The 21,698-nt window shown below is 40.2% G+C and overlaps 1 protein-coding gene across 3 annotated transcripts in view; it reads left to right on the forward strand.

Moving 5' to 3' along the window:
• The window catches only part of LOC309362244 (ligand of Numb protein X 2-like), a 40,392-nt gene extending 20,129 nt beyond the window's left edge, over positions 1-20,263 (forward strand). For all 3 annotated transcript variants that reach the window (XM_081897819.1, XM_081897820.1, XM_081897821.1), the window contains exons 3-10: positions 2,270-2,496; positions 3,577-3,773; positions 8,055-8,423; positions 9,978-10,154; positions 13,467-13,641; positions 14,432-14,660; positions 17,925-18,083; positions 18,632-20,263. In XM_081897819.1, coding sequence (XP_081753945.1) covers positions 2,270-2,496; positions 3,577-3,773; positions 8,055-8,423; positions 9,978-10,154; positions 13,467-13,641; positions 14,432-14,660; positions 17,925-18,083; positions 18,632-18,767 — 1,669 coding nt within the window. In that variant the 3' untranslated portion in view covers positions 18,768-20,263. The remainder of the gene's footprint in view (positions 1-2,269; positions 2,497-3,576; positions 3,774-8,054; positions 8,424-9,977; positions 10,155-13,466; positions 13,642-14,431; positions 14,661-17,924; positions 18,084-18,631) is intronic.
• Positions 20,264-21,698: the final 1,435 nt, after the last annotated feature.

A 21,698-nucleotide genomic window follows, 5' to 3' on the forward strand; every position in this document is an offset into this window, starting at 1 on the left:
AATCATCCTATAAATTAGCCATTAAGGTGTAACATAGCAGACTGGTGCTGATACAGCCAGACTGACTGAAGACTGTCCAGAGGGCAATTGAATTAGAATTTGGGTATGTCTGAAAGTTTTTTAAAAAGTTATTTTTTCTGATATAGTGCACACTAAAAAATATTTATTTTAAAAAAATACCAAAACAATTCATAATTTGTAAAACAGCATTGCAAACAAAGTCCAAAAATTTAAAATATTCTAATATTTTACCCTCAATCTCTTAATTTTATAATGTTTTGGCGAACTAAGACCTTATTAACTGTTTCTAATTAGGCTATGTATTTAATGAGCCCTGTATCACTCCTTAACTGATCCAAAAATGATTAAGTTGTCTCCAACTAAGTTTTACTCAGAGTAGACCTAATGGACCTAAATTAGTCACGTTAATTATTTTGAGTGAGTCTGCTCTGAGTAGGATGTGCATTGGGTACAACTCATCCTTCCTCAAGCTGGTGTGTGGACCGCTTGTTATTCTGAAAAAAACATTTTTTAGATGTTTTGATTTATTGTTTGTTTGGTTACCACCCTAGGCACCTTTGAAAGGATGAGCAGGATATACATCTAATAAATTAATAAACAGAAACGATAGTTCAAGTCAGACTATCCTGGAAATGGGCCATGGATTTGTGACTTCCCTCCTTCCTTCTCAGTTGGCTTGACTCTTATCTTATTCAACACAAACAGTAGTTTGAACATTTGCCATCTCTGCAAACTGAAAGTGAAGCAGAGAGAGTAGAATGGAAGAAAATATGTGAGACTGCTGCTAATTTGGCTTTTCAGTTGAGCCAATGGGTTATAAATGGATAATCTATTTACATTTAAGACTTAAACCCACCTGGTAACACCTGGTAAAGGTAAAGGTACCCCTGCCCGTACGGGCCAGTCTTGACAGACTCTGGGGTTGTGCGCCCATCTCACTTAAGAGGCCAGGGGCCAGCGCTGTCCGGAGACACTTCCGGGCCACATGGCCAGCGTGACATCGCTGCTCTGGCGAGCCAGAGCTGCACACGGAAACGCCGTTTACCTTCCCGCTGGTAAGCGGTCCCTATTTATCTACTTGCACCCGGAGGTGCTTTCGAACTGCTAGGTTGGCAGGCGCTGGGACCGGCAGCAGGAGCGCACCCCGCAGCAGGGATTCGAACCGCCGACCTTTCGATCGGCAAGTCCTAGGCGCTGAGGCTTTAACCCACAGCGCCACCTGGTCTCAAATAAACATGAATAGTTACGCTTCCTCTGAAACATGGTTCTCCTAACTAAATAGAGTGTAGTTCTAATGTCCTTCTGAATCAGTATCATTGAGGAGTATTTCTGAAGTATATGGCTTGAGGATTTTGGTCATAGTGCTTTGGTGGGTTGTATGGAAACTTTTGAGTTGAGGAATATGGATGCCAAGTCAAATATAAAGCTACACTGGAGATATAGTAGTTCACCACTAGCTGATGGATTTTTTTTAATTTAGAAGATGAGATGCTTCCTAGTTAATTTTTGCCCTAATTGTCAAAACTGAAATACACACTAATGATAATGCTCGGCAGCATCACTGATAAACCAAAGAAAAAAGGGGAATCCTTATTAACATAAATGTGAACTTAGTGCCAACAAGTCCTCATTTTGACTCATCAATGTGCACCCCTCCCAAAAAAATACCCCTAAGCTCTAATGCATCTGGGAGTCTAAATTTGCTGTCTTGTTCATTCCTTGGCAGCCCTAGACAAAGCGTAACAGTTGAAAAAAATTCTTTGAGCTAAGCAAACTTAAATAAATGAATCACTGTAACCTGTTATATAATTGACTTGACAGAAATCATTAGAAAATATATGGGCACCTCTTGAAAACTAAAGCGTGGACTACCAATATGTTTAATTCACAGCAATTCTTTTGCTCTTCTTCAGTCCCAAATATTTGCTTATGCATTAAAAGATGCATATATTGTAAATAACATACAGTGCTTGATTAGCAAACAAGGGAGCAAATGAGAGTTACTCCATAGCAAATGAAAGTAATGCCTTTCTCTCCTCTCTGATTTCTTAAACTTACTGATTTATTTAAGCTGACAATGACATCTGCATGTTGGATAGGCAAACTACGTGAAAGAAAACATCCTGTCGGTGGAAACTGTGTGGTTGTCAAAACTTGTGTTGCTTTGTGAAGTACTTTCATGTCCCTATCATAAAGGTGTGTAATGAAAGATACATCTCCTTTCATAGATGTTTGCCTTCTCGTGCAGGTGTCCTGGGTTCAAGAAGTTCAAAGCTCATCTTGAAAGGAAAAAGAATCCTCGCTTCAGGTTGAAGGCAGATTCTCTTTCCAGACAGGAAGCAAGTACTGTAAAGGAGCCTGAGATATTGAACGCAGTGCCGTCCCTTGTTTCTGGAAGTTCAATAGCTGCAGTGGTTTCCCTGGAGACACCGGAACCTGGATTGATTAATCCAGCCTTTGATGGGAGTGAAGAAGGTATGCATTCATCTCTCAGAATGAATTCTATGGTCAGAGAAAGCAAGTCTGCCTTTGCAAAAATTATTTTAGTTTTCATTCCATCTGATAAGTTTACAAAAATGCATTAGTTTGTGGTAAAAGAGTCGAAAGCTACAGTTTTATAAGCAAGGCTGCTCAAATTGTGGTACAGTCAGACCTCAGTTGTCAAACGTAACCCATTCCAAAAGCCTGTTTGGCTTCTGAAATGTTTGACAACCGAGGCACGGCTTGCGATTGGTTGCAGGAGCTTCCTGCACTCAAGCGGAAGCTGTGCTGGACGTTCGGTTTCCGAAAAACATTCAAAAACCCGAACATTTACTTCCGGGGTTTCAGCGTTGGGGAGCCGAAAGTTCCAAAATGGAGGTGTTCAGAAGCTGAGGTTTTGCTGTACTGGGGGCAGAACCCAATTTTCTAAGAATCTTGACTTTATTTTTTATTTTTTTAAAGGTGAGTTGCAAAGATACATGTTTGAAAGTGTGTGAACAATGCATTTAAAATCTCAGAAGCCAAATAAGTAGCTTTGTAGGATTTCTAGTAGTTTGTAAGCAGGGATTCAGTGTCTTGCATAGATTTTTTACTCTCCTATGAATAATAAAACCTAAATAAGAGGAAATAATCAAATAGTCATTTGCACTGTTTATATAGATTTTCAGTTCAGATTTTCTCAGTGCAGGAGTTCCATTGGAGCAGTATTTAAGTTTTTAAGAAGTGTAGAATACATAGCCCTGTTTCTATTTCAGTTTATTTATTTCTGTCCATAGTAAGCACAGGTGCTGTTGATTGTACTGTATTTGTACAATACATATCCACAGATGAACCAAGGAGAGGGGACAAAAGTGCACTTTTGGAAACATTCTGTATAGTACACTTTTGTTTCTGTTTTGCTAGGAATAAAGGAAAATTACCGGTAAGTCTTAGGAAATGGGAAGTTATACTTACTTTGCATACTGGGCTGTTCAGAATCAGTGAAATAGGTCACCAGTATTTAAAATTTCTAGATGTGATCTGCAAGTGTGTCTCCTTTGTCTTCCCTCTCCCATCTCTGATTCTCACTTTCAGATTTACCCCAAAGAGCCAGTCTTTTAGCAGAGACAACTACAATTGAAATTCACCGAGAAGACCCTGAGGAAGAACTTGGGATGCGGATAGTTGGGGGTAAAGACACCCCACTAGGCAACATTGTTGTCCAAGAAGTTCTTCGGGATTCAGTTGTTGCTGCAGATGGAAAAATAGCGCCTGGAGACCATATCCTGGAAGTAGGTTTGATATAATTAAAAGGCTTCAGAGTAAAATTACAAATCAATTCCAGGACACTAAAATGCAAAATCATGTTTGAAAATTAGTTTGCAAGGGGAGGAGATATATGGGAGCATTTTGAAAGTATTTAAACTGGTGTAAAGATTTGGAAGAAAAGAATATCCACTATAATAAGAATCTATTCATTTAAGTGGATATCAAACTATCCTTAAAATGATGAAGTGACAAAACACTATGATTGGATGGATTCCCCACTGAATGGTATAAGTATAGATATATTGGCACCAAAACTTCATCAGTTATATGATGAGATACTTCATGAAGTTATTTTGTCAACAATATTTAATCAAGCTTACATTACAGTTATTCCCAAACCAGATAAATACCATACACAGTGCGCAAACTATTGCTCTATATCCTTGATCAATGTTGATACAAGGATCCTAACAGTGATTCTAGCAAATAGAATTCAGCAGGTAATAGCAGCGATTATCAAGAGTGACCAGACTGGCTTTATAAAAACAAGATAAGCTGCAGATGATATTAGTGGTGGATTTGGTAGCTCTAAATAAAAATAAAGACCATTTGTAATCACATCGCTAGATGCTGAAAAGGCTTTTGACAAAAATCTATAAACAGTATATGGAAGTAAAGATAAAGGTACCCCTGACCATTAGGTTCAGTCGCGGACGACTCTGGGGTTGCAGGGCTCATCTCGCTCTATAGGCCGAGGGAGCCGGCGTTTGTCCACAGACAGCTTCCGGGTCATGTGGCCAGCATGACTAAGCCACTTCTGATGAACCAGAGCAGCGCACGGAAATGCCATTTACCTTCCCGCTGGAGCGGTACCTATTTATCTACTTGCACTTGATGTGCTTTCGAACTGCTAGGTGGGCAGGAGCAGGGACCGAACAATGGGAGCTCACCCTGTTGCGGGGATTCGAACCACCAACCTTCTGATCGGCAAGCCATAGGCTCTGTGGTTTAGACCACAGCGCTACCTGCGTTAAGTAGCTTTACTTAAATTTGGATTTTCATTGGATTTTATAAAATGGATTAAAGTAACGTATGAAGCACCTGCATCAATAGTCAAAGTGAATGGTATTATGTCTGCCACTTTTCCTCAGGCCCGAGGAACCAGACAAGGATTTCCACACTCACCATTGCTTTTTAACATTTGCATTGTGAGATTTACAGTGTAGTTCATAATACATTCAAATATTAATTAGTTTTATTTGCTGACAATATTTTGTTTATTTTGAAACCTCAGACTAGCATTCCCATTTTGATGCAAATGATTGATGCTTTTGGTAAAATATATGGTTATTCTATTAATTGGTCCATATTGGAATTGATGCCAGTAGGTCACAATCTGATTACACATTCTTTCAAGAAGTACAGTAATACCTCCGTGAATGTCTGCCTTGTCTAGCATCCATTCTGGCGAACATCCACGGCAAACCCGGAAGTACCAGAATGGGTTACTTCCGGGTTTGCCGCATGCGCAGAAGCACTAAATCACACATGCGCAGAAGCACAAACCGCTCCATGTGCATGCGCAGACGTGGTGCTTTGCCATGCGTCCTTTTCAGCTAGTGGCCAGGTCTCCGGAATGGATGCCAGACGCAAAACAAGGTACGACTTATCAGTTCTGGATTTGTTCTGAATATATTAAATATCTAGGCATCCTAATACCAAGAGATATAACACAGATAGTTAAACTTAATATAAATTAATTAATAAAAGAGGTTTATTCAGATATAGATAAATGGGAGTCATTGAACCTTACCCTTTGGGGAAGGGTTAATGCTCTTAAAATAATACAGTGGCACCTCGGGTTAAGTACTTAATTCGTTCCGTAGGTCCGTTCTTAACCTGAAACTGTTCTTAACCTCTTAAAGCACCACTTTAGCTAATGGGGCCTCCCGCTGCCACCGTGCCGCCGGAGCACGATTTCTGTTCTCATCCTGAAGCAAAGTTCTTAACCCGAGGCTCTATTCCTGGGTTATCGGAGTCTGTAACCTGAAGCGTCTGTAATCTGAAGCGTATGTAACCCGAGGTACCACTGTATTATTCCCAGACCATATTAATATATATTTTGAGAGGACTTCCAGTTTTTATGTCAGGATCATATTTCCAAAAGATAAACTTCCTGTTTAGGAAAACTGATAGATGAGGAAGATGAGTTTTACAGTTATATTGTTTTAAGAAAAAAATATCATCTACCAGATGGGGCCCAGTGGCAGTACCTTCAGTTACAACATCTCCTAACTAGTTTGCAGCTTTCTGAGTCTTAATCTTATATTAAGACTAATACAGCAGAAAATAATATTTAGAATCTATTGGACTCCTTCATGTCTGTATTAAAAAAAGGATTTGCCAAGATTGCAAGATGCTGAAGATGTGGTTCCCCCTAAAAAGTTTCCCTCTACATTTTATAGAAAATGTGCTAATTTAAAAATAATATGTACTATAAAATACCAGTTGTAACAATATATTAAGGCAAACATTTATCAGTTTTAGACCTTTAAGTTATAGTAGCAGTTGCCAGGCCCTGTTTGCCTCTACATAGTTCCATCCTCTGAAGGCCTTCTGGTGGTTCCCTCACTGTGAGAAGCAAAGTTACAGGGAACCAGGCAGAAGGCCTTCTTGGTAGTGGAGCCCTCCCTGTGGAACACCCACCCTTCAGATGTCAAGGAGATGATGAACTACATAACTTTTAGAAGACATCTGAAGTTAGCCCTGTATTGGGAAGTTTTTAATGTTTGATATTTTACTATGTTTTATATATGCTGTAAGCCACCCAGAGTGGCTGGGGAAACCCAGCCAGATGGCTGGGGTAAAAATAATAAATTGTTATTCTTAATTTTTAGGCATTGTGATATATTTGTATATCATGATGTGTAGCTGGTGATATATCGTGCTTTTGAAAACCAGACATCACCCATGCCTATCACCCAAAGGGCTTTTGTTTTAGCAGGATTCAGTCTGGGTGCTTCTTTGCCCTCATCCAGCCTATGACTGCGTCCAAACTCCAGTATAAAACATGCACAGCCTCTCCTGATTAAGATGTAATAGAGAAATAAAAATTGCTGAGGAAATTCGAGAGGCAGTAACAGACTGGTTGCAGTATCATCAGATAAATGATTTGTTTAGATAGGACAGGTGGAGGGGTTTTATGACCCAAAGCTCACATTTTGAAAGAAAGATTATTGAGAGTAAAGGAAAAGTGGTTTTCAAAATGTACAAGTTATTATTAGAATGGGAAACAAAAGATGAACTGGTAAAATCAGCTATGATTCACTGGGCAAGAGATATAGGTCATAATATAGATATGAGTGCATGGGAGAAACTATGGATTCTTTTTTAAAAAAAATTTACAGCATGTTACAGATTGAGGGTGAACTCTATGAAAATGATTTACAGGTGGTATCTGACACAGAGTTAATTAGCTAAGATGTATAAATCTGAATCACATATCTGTTGGAAATGTAAAGAAAAAGAAGGTACATTTTATCATCTGTGGTAGACATGCAAAAAGTTAAGACTTACTGGGATATTATATATAATGAACTGGGAGAAAATGTTTCAAAAGACATTTGTTAAAAGCCCAGAAATGTTTCTTTTAACTATAATAGACATAAGTGTATTTAAAGACCAGAAATCACTTTTTATGTATACAACAGCAGCAGCATGAATGGTATATGCTCTGAAGTGGAAAGAAGATACAATACTAACAAAGGAAGAATGCCAGAGGAAGTTAATAGAGTATATAGATATGGCAAGATTGACAAACAGAATAAGAGACCAGGATGAAAAAGTATTTAAAGAAGAATGGAAATGTTTTGTAGACTATTTGAAAAATTAATGTAAACATATTAAAAAGTTAACAGTAGAAGAGTAAATTCAGCAGTAAGAATTATTGAGATATAAAATTGAGAAAAAGAAAATGTTGGGAAAATTAGAATATGCAATGGAAAAGAAATTAATAAAATGAACCATGGAAGGGGGGAAGGGAAGTTGAAAATAATTGTGTGTTTTATATTTGGATTATTCTTATTGCTTCAGTTGTAAAAAGAGAAATGATTTTTAAAAAATGGAAAGAAATTCTTGAGGAAATGAACTGCTCCTGTGAAGGGCGATCTATCTCCCTTCATTGCTCTTATTCTATATTTTCTTTTTCTTTTTTCCCTGGAAGAAAGGAGGGACAGGGTATCATAGTACAAGGCTCTGTACCAGGTAGTATAGTGATCAACTCTTTGTTTTTATTTTCTTCCAAGGTGAATGGCGTCAACATCAGCAGTGTGACCCATGCTCAAGCTATCTCCTTACTGCGTCAGCGCTGTCCTGTGTTTCACTTCATAGTACTGCAAGAGAAAGGGTTTACCACCAGAACTGGGCAACTGGATTCCAGCCGTTCAGTAAACCAGGAAGTGATCCATGTTACCCTTGTAAAGAGAGACCGATCTGAACCTCTTGGCATCAAATTGATCAGAAAAACAGATGAGCCTGGGATTTTCATTCTGGACCTTCTAGATGGAGGCTTGGCAGCCAAAAATGGGAAACTTAGTCGGAATGATAAAGTTCTCTCTATAAATGGCCAGGATCTAAGACAGGGAACTCCTGAAGCAGCTGCACAGATAATCCAGGTAACTAAGTCACAGGTGGGGAATTTTGGGCTTGTGGTTGAATTTGGTTCTCCAGATTGCTTTACAAAGGTAAGTGTTGTATTTGTTGCCATGGGCACTTTTTGCCTTTGGCCCCCAGAATGTTAGCCATGAGGGAATTCAGCACTCTGGCTGAAAAAGATTCCCCACCACTTGCTTTAAGGAGTGCCACAGTCAACACTCTAATTAAACTTATTTGAATTTTCAAATGTTGCAAGAGGGAAGCCTTGGTAATATGAAGAGATCTCTTTCCCAGACCTGCAAGTGGGATCTTTTTATTGATGATAATTGAACCTGGTTTATTTACTATTTATTTTTAACTCTCACAACAAAGCAGTGATCTGTCTCTTCCTTTTGCAAACTTGGAAGTTCAGTCTTCAGCTTGTTGTCTTTGCATATACTCTATGTATAGACACACAAACAAAAATAAATTGATTTCACAGTTTGCCCCTCTCATTTCTGTTTTAATGCAATATGCCTGTAAGCTATACAAGTGAAGAGTTTAAATTAGTGCTTCCTGTTGAATATTTAAATCAATCCACTCTGTTTGCCCACTTCGTTGCAGTGCTGTCCTGTGCTTGATATGTCAAGTTTTAGAATTAGATAGGCATTGATTGAAATATGAGTAAGCAAGGGTTGTCTCCTGGTTTGTAAACCATAATTTGGAGGGAGGCAGTCTTGTATCTGCACTGGAACTTTAAAAGAACCTGGCAGCCAAGTGCTGAACTAACTTCAGCATTCATATTATAATTATATTATAATATTGTTGGCATCTTTCTCAAGAGACAGTGAAAGTGTGTGCCATCGGGGGTAAAGTCAAACCGTTGGAGAGTTACAGCTCCTGTTGTAGCTGTAGGGACCAGCATGGAAGAGACATGTTTTATTTCAGCTGGGGCAGATGAAGGTGTCTGGTTTTGCTGGGGCAGATACACCATGATGTTTCTTCTCTCTGTGCTCCTCCCAGCAGTCATTTCTCCTTTGGTTTTTGCTGTCGTCTCCAGGCACTACGGTCATCTGCAAGGGATTCCCATATGGTGGGATTAATGTTGCCAGCCTTCATGTCAGATCGCATTTAGCCAGTGCTCCCCCCCCCCCCCGGGGCACTCAAGTGTACGCAGTACCAGCACTTCTATTTTTGTTGTTAAAAAGTGTGGCACTTATGTAACTGCTTCATGTACCGGCACCTCTTTTGTGGGGAGGGGGTGTTAAAAAGTGTGACACTTAGAGTAACAATTTCATGATGAGTACCGGCAACTAGTTTTCTAGAGAAAAAGCACTGAGCATACCATTGGAGATCCTGCCATCTTCCATTCTATGTACATGACCAAGCCAGTGTAGATCTGGGAAGGTGGGCTTAGAAAAGCACTTATTTGTTTGAGACTCTGTCTCAATATATATAACTTAATATAATATGTACATTATAATATACAAATCACCTATTAGAATTTTTCTAGTGACACACTGGAGAGATCCTGCAAATTTGCATGCTTGAACATTATCATTTTAAGCTTCCTTCCTTTTTGGCTTTCTTGACAGACTTGTGAAGCGAGAGTAAACTTTGTTGTTCTCCATCAGTCTGGTGTGCAACTCCCAGAAACTGTTGAAGATGGCAGCGCATCAAACACCAGCAGCAGTAGCAGTGGAGGAAGCCCAGTGCATCGACGCAGAAGACCTGAACAGAATCATTATCGATGGAAGTCCAATTACCAGAAGGTATTGGTGATTTTAAGTTCTGGTTTTGGGTAGGGATTGGCTTGATTCCTTTCTTCCTTGAGTACTGGGTATTATGCAAATAGCACCACCAGATATGAAAAAAGGCCAGACAGTGAGTGATAAAATATGGGTTTATATTAAAAACAACTCCACATTCATGATCTCCTGAGCAAATGATGTAGATTTTGCTTACAGGTCGAATATTTTTTAAGGGAAAAGAAACTGTCTTCTGAACAGGGTCTCTCCCGCCCCTATACTCAAGAAATCTTTTAAACAACAACAACAACCCATAGACTCATTATTGATGAAACCGCTGTGTGTTTGCCATGGCATCTCAGTGTTCCATTGCAGAAAATTCCAGAGCATATTTTAGAGGATATGCTTGGTTCATGAAGGTCACATGGCTTGTTGGGCCATGCTGCTGTTCAGTTTTAACTGAGAGTATGGTCTTCAACACTAGTAAAATGGGGCAATAAAATTTTATCAGGGTTCCTGATCAATACAGAAAGGTTATGTATAAATCACCTTGAGATGGTGGTTTAGAAGGTGATTAATAAATTAATTGTTATAATAAAAATAATTAATAATAAAACATTGAACTAGGAATGGGATGTTGGGGGTGGGACTGGCACATGCGCCCCTACCTCTTCCCCAAGCACACCTGAATAGGAGTATAATTTGGCTTGAAAGTTGTTTTTTGCTTGAGGAGGACTGAGAGTGTTTAGATTAGGTTAGATGACAACTACCAGTCAGGGGGAGTGTGAAGGCACTCCAAACCTGGTCCTCCAGCTGTTTTGGGACTACAATTCCCATCATCCCTGCCCACTGGTCCTGTTAGCTAGGGATGATGGGAGCTGCTGTCTGAAAACAGCTGGAGGGCCAGGTTTGGGGGTGCCTGTTCTTTACCGAAATGAAGTTTCTCCATCGGGATGGATGTGGAGCAAATGAAGATTCTTCTTCAGTTAAAAGCTAGTGGAGGGTGTCTGGAATTGGTGAAGGTAGGGGAGAGAAGAGATCCTGATGGGAAAATGGCTTCTTCCTCTAAAGTAGCCTATTTAGGTAGTAAGTTTTGGAATAATAAGTGAGAATAGGGTTCAATAGCATAAGTAGGACTAGAACAGGTTGTGTTTATTATCACCTGTTTAATATCATGTAGCTGTTGGCCTCAATACCTTCATTAATTTTGGAGTGTGTAAAAAAGATCTGTTACACTTACTGTATTTTTGTTGTTGGTTAACTGTTGTAAATACCCACAAAACAAATTGGTAAACCCCTGATTATTCAATCTTTTAAATGTGGAAATCCAGATTGTAAAAACCTCTAATGCTATTCCACATTGCTAAAATGCATTCTAAGAAGGATTTTCAAGATGTTTTAGTTGTTCCAAAGAGCAAAGTAAATTTCTAAAAGGAAGTAATGCTAAATTTCATTGCTCTCTATAGGTTTCAGGCTCCCCACACCACAAGAATTGTACTTTGTGATTATGCTTTGAGAGTAGAAGATTAATACATTAATCTTGAAACCTGCCATCCTGACAACCTTTATAGAAACATAACCAGATGCTCTCCCCTCCTCTTGTAAGGGGAACTTGAACAGAGTGTCATTCTGATGCCAGTCCCTTGCAGATTGTTGTTTGTTTAAATTGCCTTATGTGTGAAAAAAATCTTATTGAACTGGTTGAGAACCTTGCATGTGGTGTTTTAATTTTTCAGTCAAGTGCTTTATAGTTTGATGCTGTCATAAAGCTGTTTGTGCAAGAAATTTATCTCTCCTATATTCATTTTATTACATTCCTTCCTCATGACCTGACAGGATGACTGGACTTTTAAAAACACTTTTTTATTGAGTTTTATAGGGTGGTGTTGGTTAATTTGGGGTTAGAGGTAAGATTTTCAATTGTGCTCCATACTGACCTGCCCTCATTATATTGGTTATAACAATCATTGGAGGGACCATTGGAGGGATGCAGGTGGCGCTGTGGGTTAAACCATAGAGCCTAGGACTTGCTGATGGTGGCGGTTCAAATCCCTGCGATGGGGTGAGCTCCCGTTGCTCGGTCCCTTCTCCTGCCAACCTAGCAGTTCAAAAGCACGTCAAAGTGCAAGTAGATAAATAGGTACCACTCTGGTGGGAAGGTAAACAGCATTTCCGTGCGCTGCTCTGGTTCTCCAGAAGTGACTTAGTCATGCTGGCCACATGATCCGGAAGCTGTACGCCGGCTCCCTTGGCCAATAAAGCGAGATGAACGCCGCAACCCCAGAGTCGGCCACGACTGGATCTAATGTTCAGGGGTCCCTTTACCTTTATGTTGAGAAAGGTGAACTGAAAATGTTAATTGGAACTTGGTAGTAATTGGGTTTGTTCACACAGCAGTAGTTTAGTGCTGTGTGTGCAAGCAGGAACAAAACCATGAAAAGTCTTGAGTTCATACTAGCATTTAGTTTTATTTTCACAGAATCCCAATTAACAAACCAAAGCTTTTGGTTTAAAAACAAGCTGGTCAGCTTCTTAACAAGCCAACTTCAAAACATGGCTAAATGCCAGCTAAGTACTTTCCACTGCATGGGAGAGTAAGTGGGAGGGCTTCACTGTTAGGCAGAAAGGCACTAATGGTTTTGTAATTTGAAATTATTAGTAGGAATCTACAGACTTCCCTGTAGAATGTGAGCCAAAAGCAGTTGCAGTTTAATCACTATGTGATTGATATAGTTGTCATATTCTATTGCTTTTCATATATATATCAATTTATGATTATTGTTCATTCATGTTGGATCCACACTGCCTGACTGCTAAAACTGTTATAACTTGAAGCACATATCCATTAAATAACACCACAAAAATCATGTGTATGCTGCGGAAATACTATAGCCAGTTACTACTCCATGCTGTGCACACAACAAGGGCAAATATGATCTAGTCATTCAGTGTATTAAAATATTGAGTAACCATATGTAGTATCATCTGGGTCACATGGGGTCCTTTTGCAATTCAGACAAGCCTGGTTTCTGTGAAAGAGGTGCTAAAGTTGGAAACAAAGTGTGCATCCCCAGTGGTTTCTTCCCATTCATTTCCCATTCTCTTTAGCCATTTCTAAATATATGATCATCACACAGCCCTTAATCCCTTAAGGCGGGGGGCAGAGAGAGATAGAGGGAGAGAGATAGAGCAGAAATAGCTAAAAGTGGTGATTCCTCATCCTAAAATATCAGGGTTTTAAAACACTAGCTTCATGGAGTTATTTCCCCCCACATCCTGTTTTTTGCTGTCTTATTAATATACATGCTGTTATTTCTCTCCATTCTCCTCTTTCAGGCACTCCCTCAAGGTTACCTCAGCCAGGAGAAGTTAGTTAACATAAAGAAGGAGCCAAAAGAATCTCTGGGAATAACTATTGGAGGTGGAAGAGACAGTAAAAATAAACTCCCTATTTATGTAACTAGCGTGCAGCCTGTTGGATGCCTCTTCAGAGATGGTAGAATTAAGAGAGGTAAGATGCTTTGGAGTGCCTGCTTTTAAAATTTGGTACATGTCATTTTGTACTAAGGAAATTGCAAAGGTTTAAGTAGCTATACAGTGGAACCTCGTGTTACAGACGGGATCTGTTCCAGAGGCCCGCCCGTAACATGGAACTGGCACAAACCAAAGTGCTGCATCTGCACACATGCATGGTGCGATTTAGTGCTTCTGCGCATGCACGAGTAGCGAAACCTGGAAGTAACCCATTCCGGTACTTCCGGGTTGCCACGGGATGCAACATAAAAGCATGTAATCTGAAGCGGACACAACATGAGGTATGACTGTACAAAGAAATGGTGTTTTTATATATATTCATATATATCCCCACGGGGTGAGCTCCTGTTGCTCTGTCCCAGTTTCTGCCAATCTAGCAGTTCAAAAGCACACCAGTGCAAGTAGATAAATTGGTGCCACTGCGGTGGGAAGGTAAACAGCATTTCCGTGCGCTCTGGTTTCTGTCAGTGTTCTGTAGCGCCAGAAGCAGTTTCTTATATTTATTTACGGCTATTAGCCCATAAAATATGTACAAACATAAAAAGCACAGAAGCATAAAAACCAGAAGCAGTTTAGTCATGCTGGCCACATGACCCGGAAAGCTGTCTGTGGACAAATGCCATCTCCCTTGGCCTGAAAGTGAGATGAGCACCACAACCCCATAGTCGCCTTTGACTGGACTTAACCATCCAGGGGTCCTTTACCTTTTTACCTATAAATATAATGTTATATATTATAACTCGTCCTCTTTTTTTTTTACAAAACAGGAGATGTACTGTTGAGTATAAACAATGTTGATCTGACTCATCTTAACTACAGTGAAGCAGTCTCTGCGCTGAAATCAAATGCAGCACTGCACACAGTGACATTGAAAGCCTTGGAAATTGTGGTAACGGAAAAGACATCTGAATTTACTGAGGCACCAGATACCAGGGAAAGTGGGTTTAGCTGGGCTAGCTGGGCTCCTCTCTGGATCATGTGGCTTGGATTGCCTAGGTAAGTCTTTCTGCTTGATGTCACTCTGGGAAATTTTCCCAATAACGGTATGTTAGTTACATTTTAGTTGATTTATTTTGGTTAAAATATTGTAAACGAAAGTATGACTTGCTTTGATCAATTAGTCTTGCCTATGAAACTAAAGCACATAAGAAAACCAAAGCTTTCAGTACTCCCAGTCGTGCCTTTGGAAAGTGATGCTTGAAAGTATTTTTAAAAGAAAATAATTCTAAAATGTACTGAGAAATCAGTGACTAAGAGATTGAACCAAAATTAGCTTAACTATGGTTTGGCCTGATGTCTGAATTAACAAACCATGATTAGGGCCATTGCCCTGCTTTTTCCCAGAAACTGCAGGCGAGAGTAAATTTATAAAATTTAGAGCACAGAATGCAAAGGAAGACAAACAAGTCAGCCCATCCCCCAGTTAAGGAATTCAACTGATGTGAAGCAAATCACCTCCCTTTGCCCATTTAAATGGGCCTTAAATATCCGTTTTCTTACCATGGCTTTGGGAGGCTAATTTGTGTTGCCAAATGCTGGCTTTTTTAATGTGCTAGATAGGCTTTTTGTTGGTACACTGACTTGCATATTTGTGAGATGGAATTGGATATTACTTTTAACTGGTTTAAAAATTGAAGTTTAGGGATTTATATTTGTATGTAGCTGCAAACCTGTTAGAGTGGCATCTTTGCTAAAAAAAATGGTCTAAAAGCCTTTTAAATGTGCCTTTTAAAAAGTTATTAAAATAAACCATATTTTCCTACCTCTCAGATGTTTTGAAACCATGGTTTGAGTTCTAACCTATGTTTACCAATTATTAGAAATCATAGCTTGATTGAACTGATCCACTCTGTCTTAGAAGGCAGAATCAACATCAAGTTGATGTGGCCTTTGTGGATTCAGGCTATAAAATATACTCCAGGAAGATGCTGCCAGATGTGAAGACAAAAGTGAGTTTGCCATCAAAGACTCCTGCATCTCTCCTTTGTCCATAATATGTGATACCACTCCATTGTAATAATAATAATTTTTATTTATACCCCGCCCTCCCCAGCTAAGGCCGATCTCAGGGCAGCTTACAAGCAATAATAAAAACAAGTTGAATGAATACAACTTAAAAACAAAATTAAAATACAACATTAAAATATTGAAACATTAAAATATTAAAATGTAGCCTCATCGCAGGAGGAGAAGGAAAGGAAAAAAGAAAGAAAGAGAGGGAGGGAATCAAATTGGCTCCAAGCCAAAGGCCAGGTGGAACAACTCTGTCTTACAGGCCCTGTGGAAAGAAATCAGGTCCTGCAGGGCCCTGGTCTCATGAGGCAGAGCGTTCCACCAGGCTGGAGCCAGAGTTGAAAAGGCCCTGGCTCTGGTTGAAGCCAATCTAACTTCCTTAGGGCCCGGGACCACTAGGATGTTGCTATTTATAGACCTTGAGGCTCTCCGTGGGGCATACCAGGAGAGGCAGTCCCGTAGGTATGAGGGTCCTAGGCCGTGAAGGGCTTTAAAGGTCAAAAGCAGCACCTTAAATCTGACCCTGTACTCTACCGGGAGCCAGTGCAGTTTGAAAAGCACTGGGTGAATATGCTGCCATGGCAGAGACCCCGTGAGAAGCCTCGCTGCAGCATTCTGCACCCGCTGGAGTTTCTGGGACAGCTTCAAGGGCAGCCCCGCGTAGAGCGAATTACAGTAGTCAAGCCTGGAGGTAACCGTTGCATGGATCACTGTGGCCAGGTTGGGGCTTCAAAAATACACAGCATAGTTGCAGCAGAAGAGCTAGTGGAGGCATGATTGACAGAAGGGGAATGGAGTGAAGTGTTGGGTGGCATTAGAACGAGTGACTGTAGAGAGTGTTGATTTGGAAACAATAGCCAGCCTCTCTTTGACTGTTGATTTGAGGACTGTTTATACCTTTTCTATTTTAGAAGGCATAGACAACAAGCAAGTTGTTCATATAGTGTGGGGGCAAGGCTTTCAACCCATTTTGAAGAAATCACCAATAATTTTTTTTGGTAGTTCCAAAATGTTTTTAAAAAATGCCCTCTCCTTTTGGATTGGCCCCAACTTTTTTACAATATTTTTAAAAATCTTATATGGAGAAAAGAATGGACAAGTTCTTTTCCAACCAAGGTCACCGTTAAGCATTTTACAGCCATAGCACTGCATAACATAGTTTTCAAAGCTAGAGCAGGCTTCCTGGATGTGTGTTCCTTTCTCACCTCCTTTCTAGCCATTAACCATAGCTTCATGTAACATGGGCACTGACACAAACTATAGTGCTCTTATAAACCAGTGACTGTAGCTGTTGTTTGAGATGTGTTTGCAAACCATTACACTCAGGCATCACTTTCCAAACACAATGTGTTGCTAATCAATTGTTTGTTATGTGAGCATTCGCATAGCAAGCTGAGTATTTCCATTATACCCTATGAGAACATTTCTAATCCATGATTTGTCTGTTCTGCCTCCCTCCCTCCCTGGTTTCTGCATGAAATGGCTGCTGCCAACCAGCACAATTAAGGAAGTGGACAAACTCCAACTTTTTGGATATCTGAATCAGCTGTTTGTGTAGTGAGGTTTGGGTATAATTCTTTGTGTTCAGATAACTGAGATTTCAGATGAGCATTCTGATCTGCATGTATTATGACGGAACTAAGGTATGGGGAAATTGCTTCAAAAGAGGGGAGGAGGGAGCATTTGTTTAGAAAGCGCAGTTTGTAGGTCAGTGTTATATCTTCACTTGTCACAGTATATTGTGATGGTGAAAGGGATCCAAAATTTATTCTCAAATGCTGGGAATTTTGTGACTTTGGAGGGCATTTTATAATTCTGAAAATCCACTCCAGCCCATATTGTTATACATATACTATATATATATTTAAAGTTTAGTACAAAACTCCATTTCAAAGAAAGGTCCTGATTTGGGTGTTTGATCAAGGTGGCCTTTTCCAACATCGTATTTGCTTTTGATCAAAGAACCTGCATGCTGAATGCAGTCTTTGTTTCTGGTGCATGATCCACCAGAAACCAGATATTGATTCTCAAGCAGCAGTGCTGCTACTGACAATGATCTCATAATTGTATTGATTTCAAGGAATGCTGAAATGTAGCACAGACTTGGCATTTCCTGCTTAGCTTCCTCTAACACTAGACGGGGTTAAGCCAGGAATGCCATAAAGGTGAAAGTTAATAGAGTCTCCACATAAAAAACGAAAGTGGGAATTCTATATGGAAGCCAAAGAATGCTGTTTTCTATTTCAGTCACCTCCATTGCTGTCAAGACATTATCCTGCGTAAAAGCAACTCTGAGAGCTGGGGATTCAGCATAGTTGGTGGGTTTGAAGAAAACAAAGGGAACCATCCATTCTTCATTAAAACCATTGTGCCTGGAACACCTGCTTTCTGGGACAGAAGACTGAAGTATGTACATACACTATTGTTTCTATTACTTTTGCATTCTTTATGAAATATCTGGTGTTGCAATGTAATGACTCATTTTGATAAAACTACTGCTCCGGTTACTCAGAGTGAGATGGGTTTTTCATAAGAGTGACTGGTGAGGGCATTTTATCCCATAACACCTGTTGCAGAAACAGAGAAATTACCAATTTTTAGCAGAAGTATACAAAGCCTGAGAAATAAATCTCTCTGAGATTTGGTAATTCTGTTGTGCTCCTGTACTGCGTTGAATTATCTAATTTCTCCCTAATTACTGTAATGAAGGCTGCTTAGAGGTATGGACAGATTTCTGAATTATGCAGTGGGACAGCTACCTCACAATGGGCAAGTTCTTTGGGCTCATGAGCATTTCTAATTATTTAAAAAGGTTAACTAGCAAGTCTGTCATTTTTTGCTAAGCAATGTACTTGATGTTTTAACACAATCAGTGCAGACCAATTGCTGCTGTACCAATAGGGACATATATCAAGAGCATTACTAACAGTACTTTTGCCTTTTTCTTTGACTAGATGTGGAGATGAAATTGTGGCTGTAAATGGAGTGTCTGCCATGGGAATGAGCAATGCTGAATTGATTCCCATGCTGAAGGAACAACGGAATAAAGTAACTCTTACTGTGGTGTCCTGGCCTGGAAGCCTTGTTTAAGACATAAACTCAGTAGAATTTTGGGACTACTTTGGTACCAGATTTCAAAGCTTTGAGTGATGAACCAACCAAAGAAACAGTGAACTGATTTAAGATGGCTTTTCTCAAGACTGTCACCTGGAATCCTATTCCTGTGCCAAAGGCAAACTGCTTATTTTATTTTATTTTTTATTTTTATTTTTTTACCCAGCTTCCTGGCAGACAGAAGCCATGCTTCAGTGATCAGTTAATGTTTTTGTTATGTAACTATTGGACGTTGAACATATGAAATCTAAACTACAGCCTGTTTCTCCTCAACTCACATTTTAATCCCCCGATAAACTGCTTTGGAGTTTGTTTTTAGAATCAAGGGGTATATAAATTTTATGAAATAAAAATTATATATATATATATATGGGTACAAGAGAAACCTGTAAAAAAGGTTTTCATGATTACTTATGGCTCCTGGTAAATTCAGTAAATATTGGCTAATGTCGCAGGTGGCACTGCAGGTTAAACCATAGAGCCTAAGACTTGCTGGTCAGAAGGTCGGCGGGTTGGAATCCCTGCGACGGGGTGAGCTCGCATTGCTCCGTCCCTGCTGCTGCCAACCTAGCAGTTCGAAAGCACATCAAAGTGCAAGTAGATAAATAGGTACCGCTCTGGTGGGAAGGTAAACGGCATTTCCGTGCGCTGCTCTGGTTCGCCAGAAGCGGCTTAGTCATGCTGGCCACATGACCCGGAAGCTGTACGCCGGCTCCCTTAGCCAATAAAGCGAGATGAGCGCCGCAACCCCAGAGTCGGTCACGACTGGACCTAATGGTCAGGGGTCCCTTTACCTTTTAACTTTGGTAGCTTTAAAGATGTTGATAAATAAATCCTGCAAGTCATTATTAAGGTCTGCCTTACCAAAACTACCGTCTCCTTTTCATGCTTGGTAGAAAGGATATGTGAATGCCAACTTTGGGGTAAGACTCACAAGATGTTCTTCCTCCTTTTTTTCTGCTCTTCTGTGCCTTGTTGAACTTGAGACCATTTGCAATGTAAAGCTTGTCTCTGAGCATTTGTGTTTTTTGTGTGAGGACATGATGCACTAGTGTGATGCCTACTGCACCAGCCTTCTTCTGCTTGAAGACAGGATCTTTATTGCTGATGAAAATGAACTGAAGGACCAATGGAATAATGTTCCTGTTGATGCATTAGCAAGTAGAGATCTCTCAACATTTATTTGTGTTACCGCTGCTTGTTGCAATTCAGGCGCTGGGTGGCAAGTTGCATCTCATTCCCACTGTCTCTCTGAAATAGTTGGGGATTGGCATCTAAAGCCAGTGATGGGAAAATTCTGCAATTTGAAGAAATTTGAATGGATGGCCCCTGTACCAAGAACAGAGACTGTGTGCAAAGACTGAATGTAGGAAAAATCTGACAGGACTTTCAGCGAACATATCATAGAACCAAAATAAATGTAATGGCAGCAGACCCATGTGCAGAATTAGGCCTGCTGCAGAACTGTAAAATACTGTATGTGTAAATTTAAACCCCAACACCCCTTCTCACAACATACTTCTTCAAAAAATTATGGCCATGCTTATACTTCTGGTCGCATAACTAGCAGGGCAAAAATGGCTTAAAAATAATAATATGGAGGGAAATGTATGGTTGCTGGAAAGCATGCATATCCATCCAGAAATGCTGTGTTTTAAATTGTCTCCTCTGCATCCCCTACTCCCAACTTTGTAAAGGATCTTGCCACTGTACTATCTAGTTGTGTCCTTGTGGAAGGGGAGACAAATAGCTGTTATGGCAATTTTGTGTAGCTTGGGGTGGAAACCCCATCAAAGCCTATCCATTCTGCTATTGTCCTTTTCCCACCCCACAATGTGATTTTTTAAATGGCATTACTTCTCTCAGTATTGTTGCTCTCCTGCTTCAATGTTTTAGTGTTTAAGATCCAAGTAGGAAGGGACATTGGAAGCAGCATTCTACCAAGTCAGAACATTGGTCCATCTGGCTTATTATTGTCTAATAAGCAATACTGGCAGCAGTTCTCCAGGGTTTCATGGGAGGTCTCCAGGTCTAATACTGGCAGCAGTTCTCCAGGGTTTCAGGGAGGAGTCGCTCCCAAACATGAAGTGCTGGGATTGAACTTGGAGACTTCTGCCTGCAAGGCAGATGCTCTAGCACTAAGCCGTGGCCCTTCCCTGCAATTAGGTATAACATTCCTTTTTTTGCCAGAGGCCTGCTGTTAATAGTTGGATGGCATGTAGAAATTGTTGGGCCAGACAGTTGATACAGAAGTGTGGCATCTGCAGGTAAAATTCAGCTACGCAGTTACCAAGTACACCTTGTGGGGTGGGTGGGTGGGAATGGAACCCCTAATGTTGACAGGACTGTTGATTTCAAACTTAGTAAAGATATACTCTTCTTCCCTGGGCAACCACAGTTCTAAGCTGGTCTCCAAGTGTAGGCTCATTTCCATGATTCTGCTAGCTTGATTTAGACTACAGATAGTAAGTTTGAGGAAACTTCCATAAGGATGGCAGTGTGGGGTGCTCCTTTGTTGTTCTAAGATTGTGGTTTGCTTAATGTGAGTCTCTGCCCCTGTGAAAACTGCTTGCTTTACCTGCATTCTATAGGGCAAGTGTAATGCTTAAAATAACTTTTGGTCCAGCATTTCTGTATACAGTGGTACCTCGGGTTAAGAACTTAATTCATTCTGGAGGTCCGTTCTTAACCTGAAACTGTTCTTAACCTGAGGTACCACTTTAGCTAATGGGGCCTCCCACTGCCGCCGCGTGATTTCTGTTCTCATCCTGAAGCAAAGTTCTTAACCCGAGGTACTATTTCTGGGTTAGCGGAGTCTGTACCCTGAAACATCTGTAACCTGAGGTACCACTGCACTAGTATATGTAACTTGTATAAAATGCAGGTTGAAATCAGACTAACAGCTAT

Source organism: Podarcis melisellensis (assembly GCF_964234715.1).
Source record: "Podarcis melisellensis genome assembly, chromosome: Z".
NCBI classification, from domain to species: domain Eukaryota; kingdom Metazoa; phylum Chordata; class Lepidosauria; order Squamata; family Lacertidae; genus Podarcis; species Podarcis melisellensis.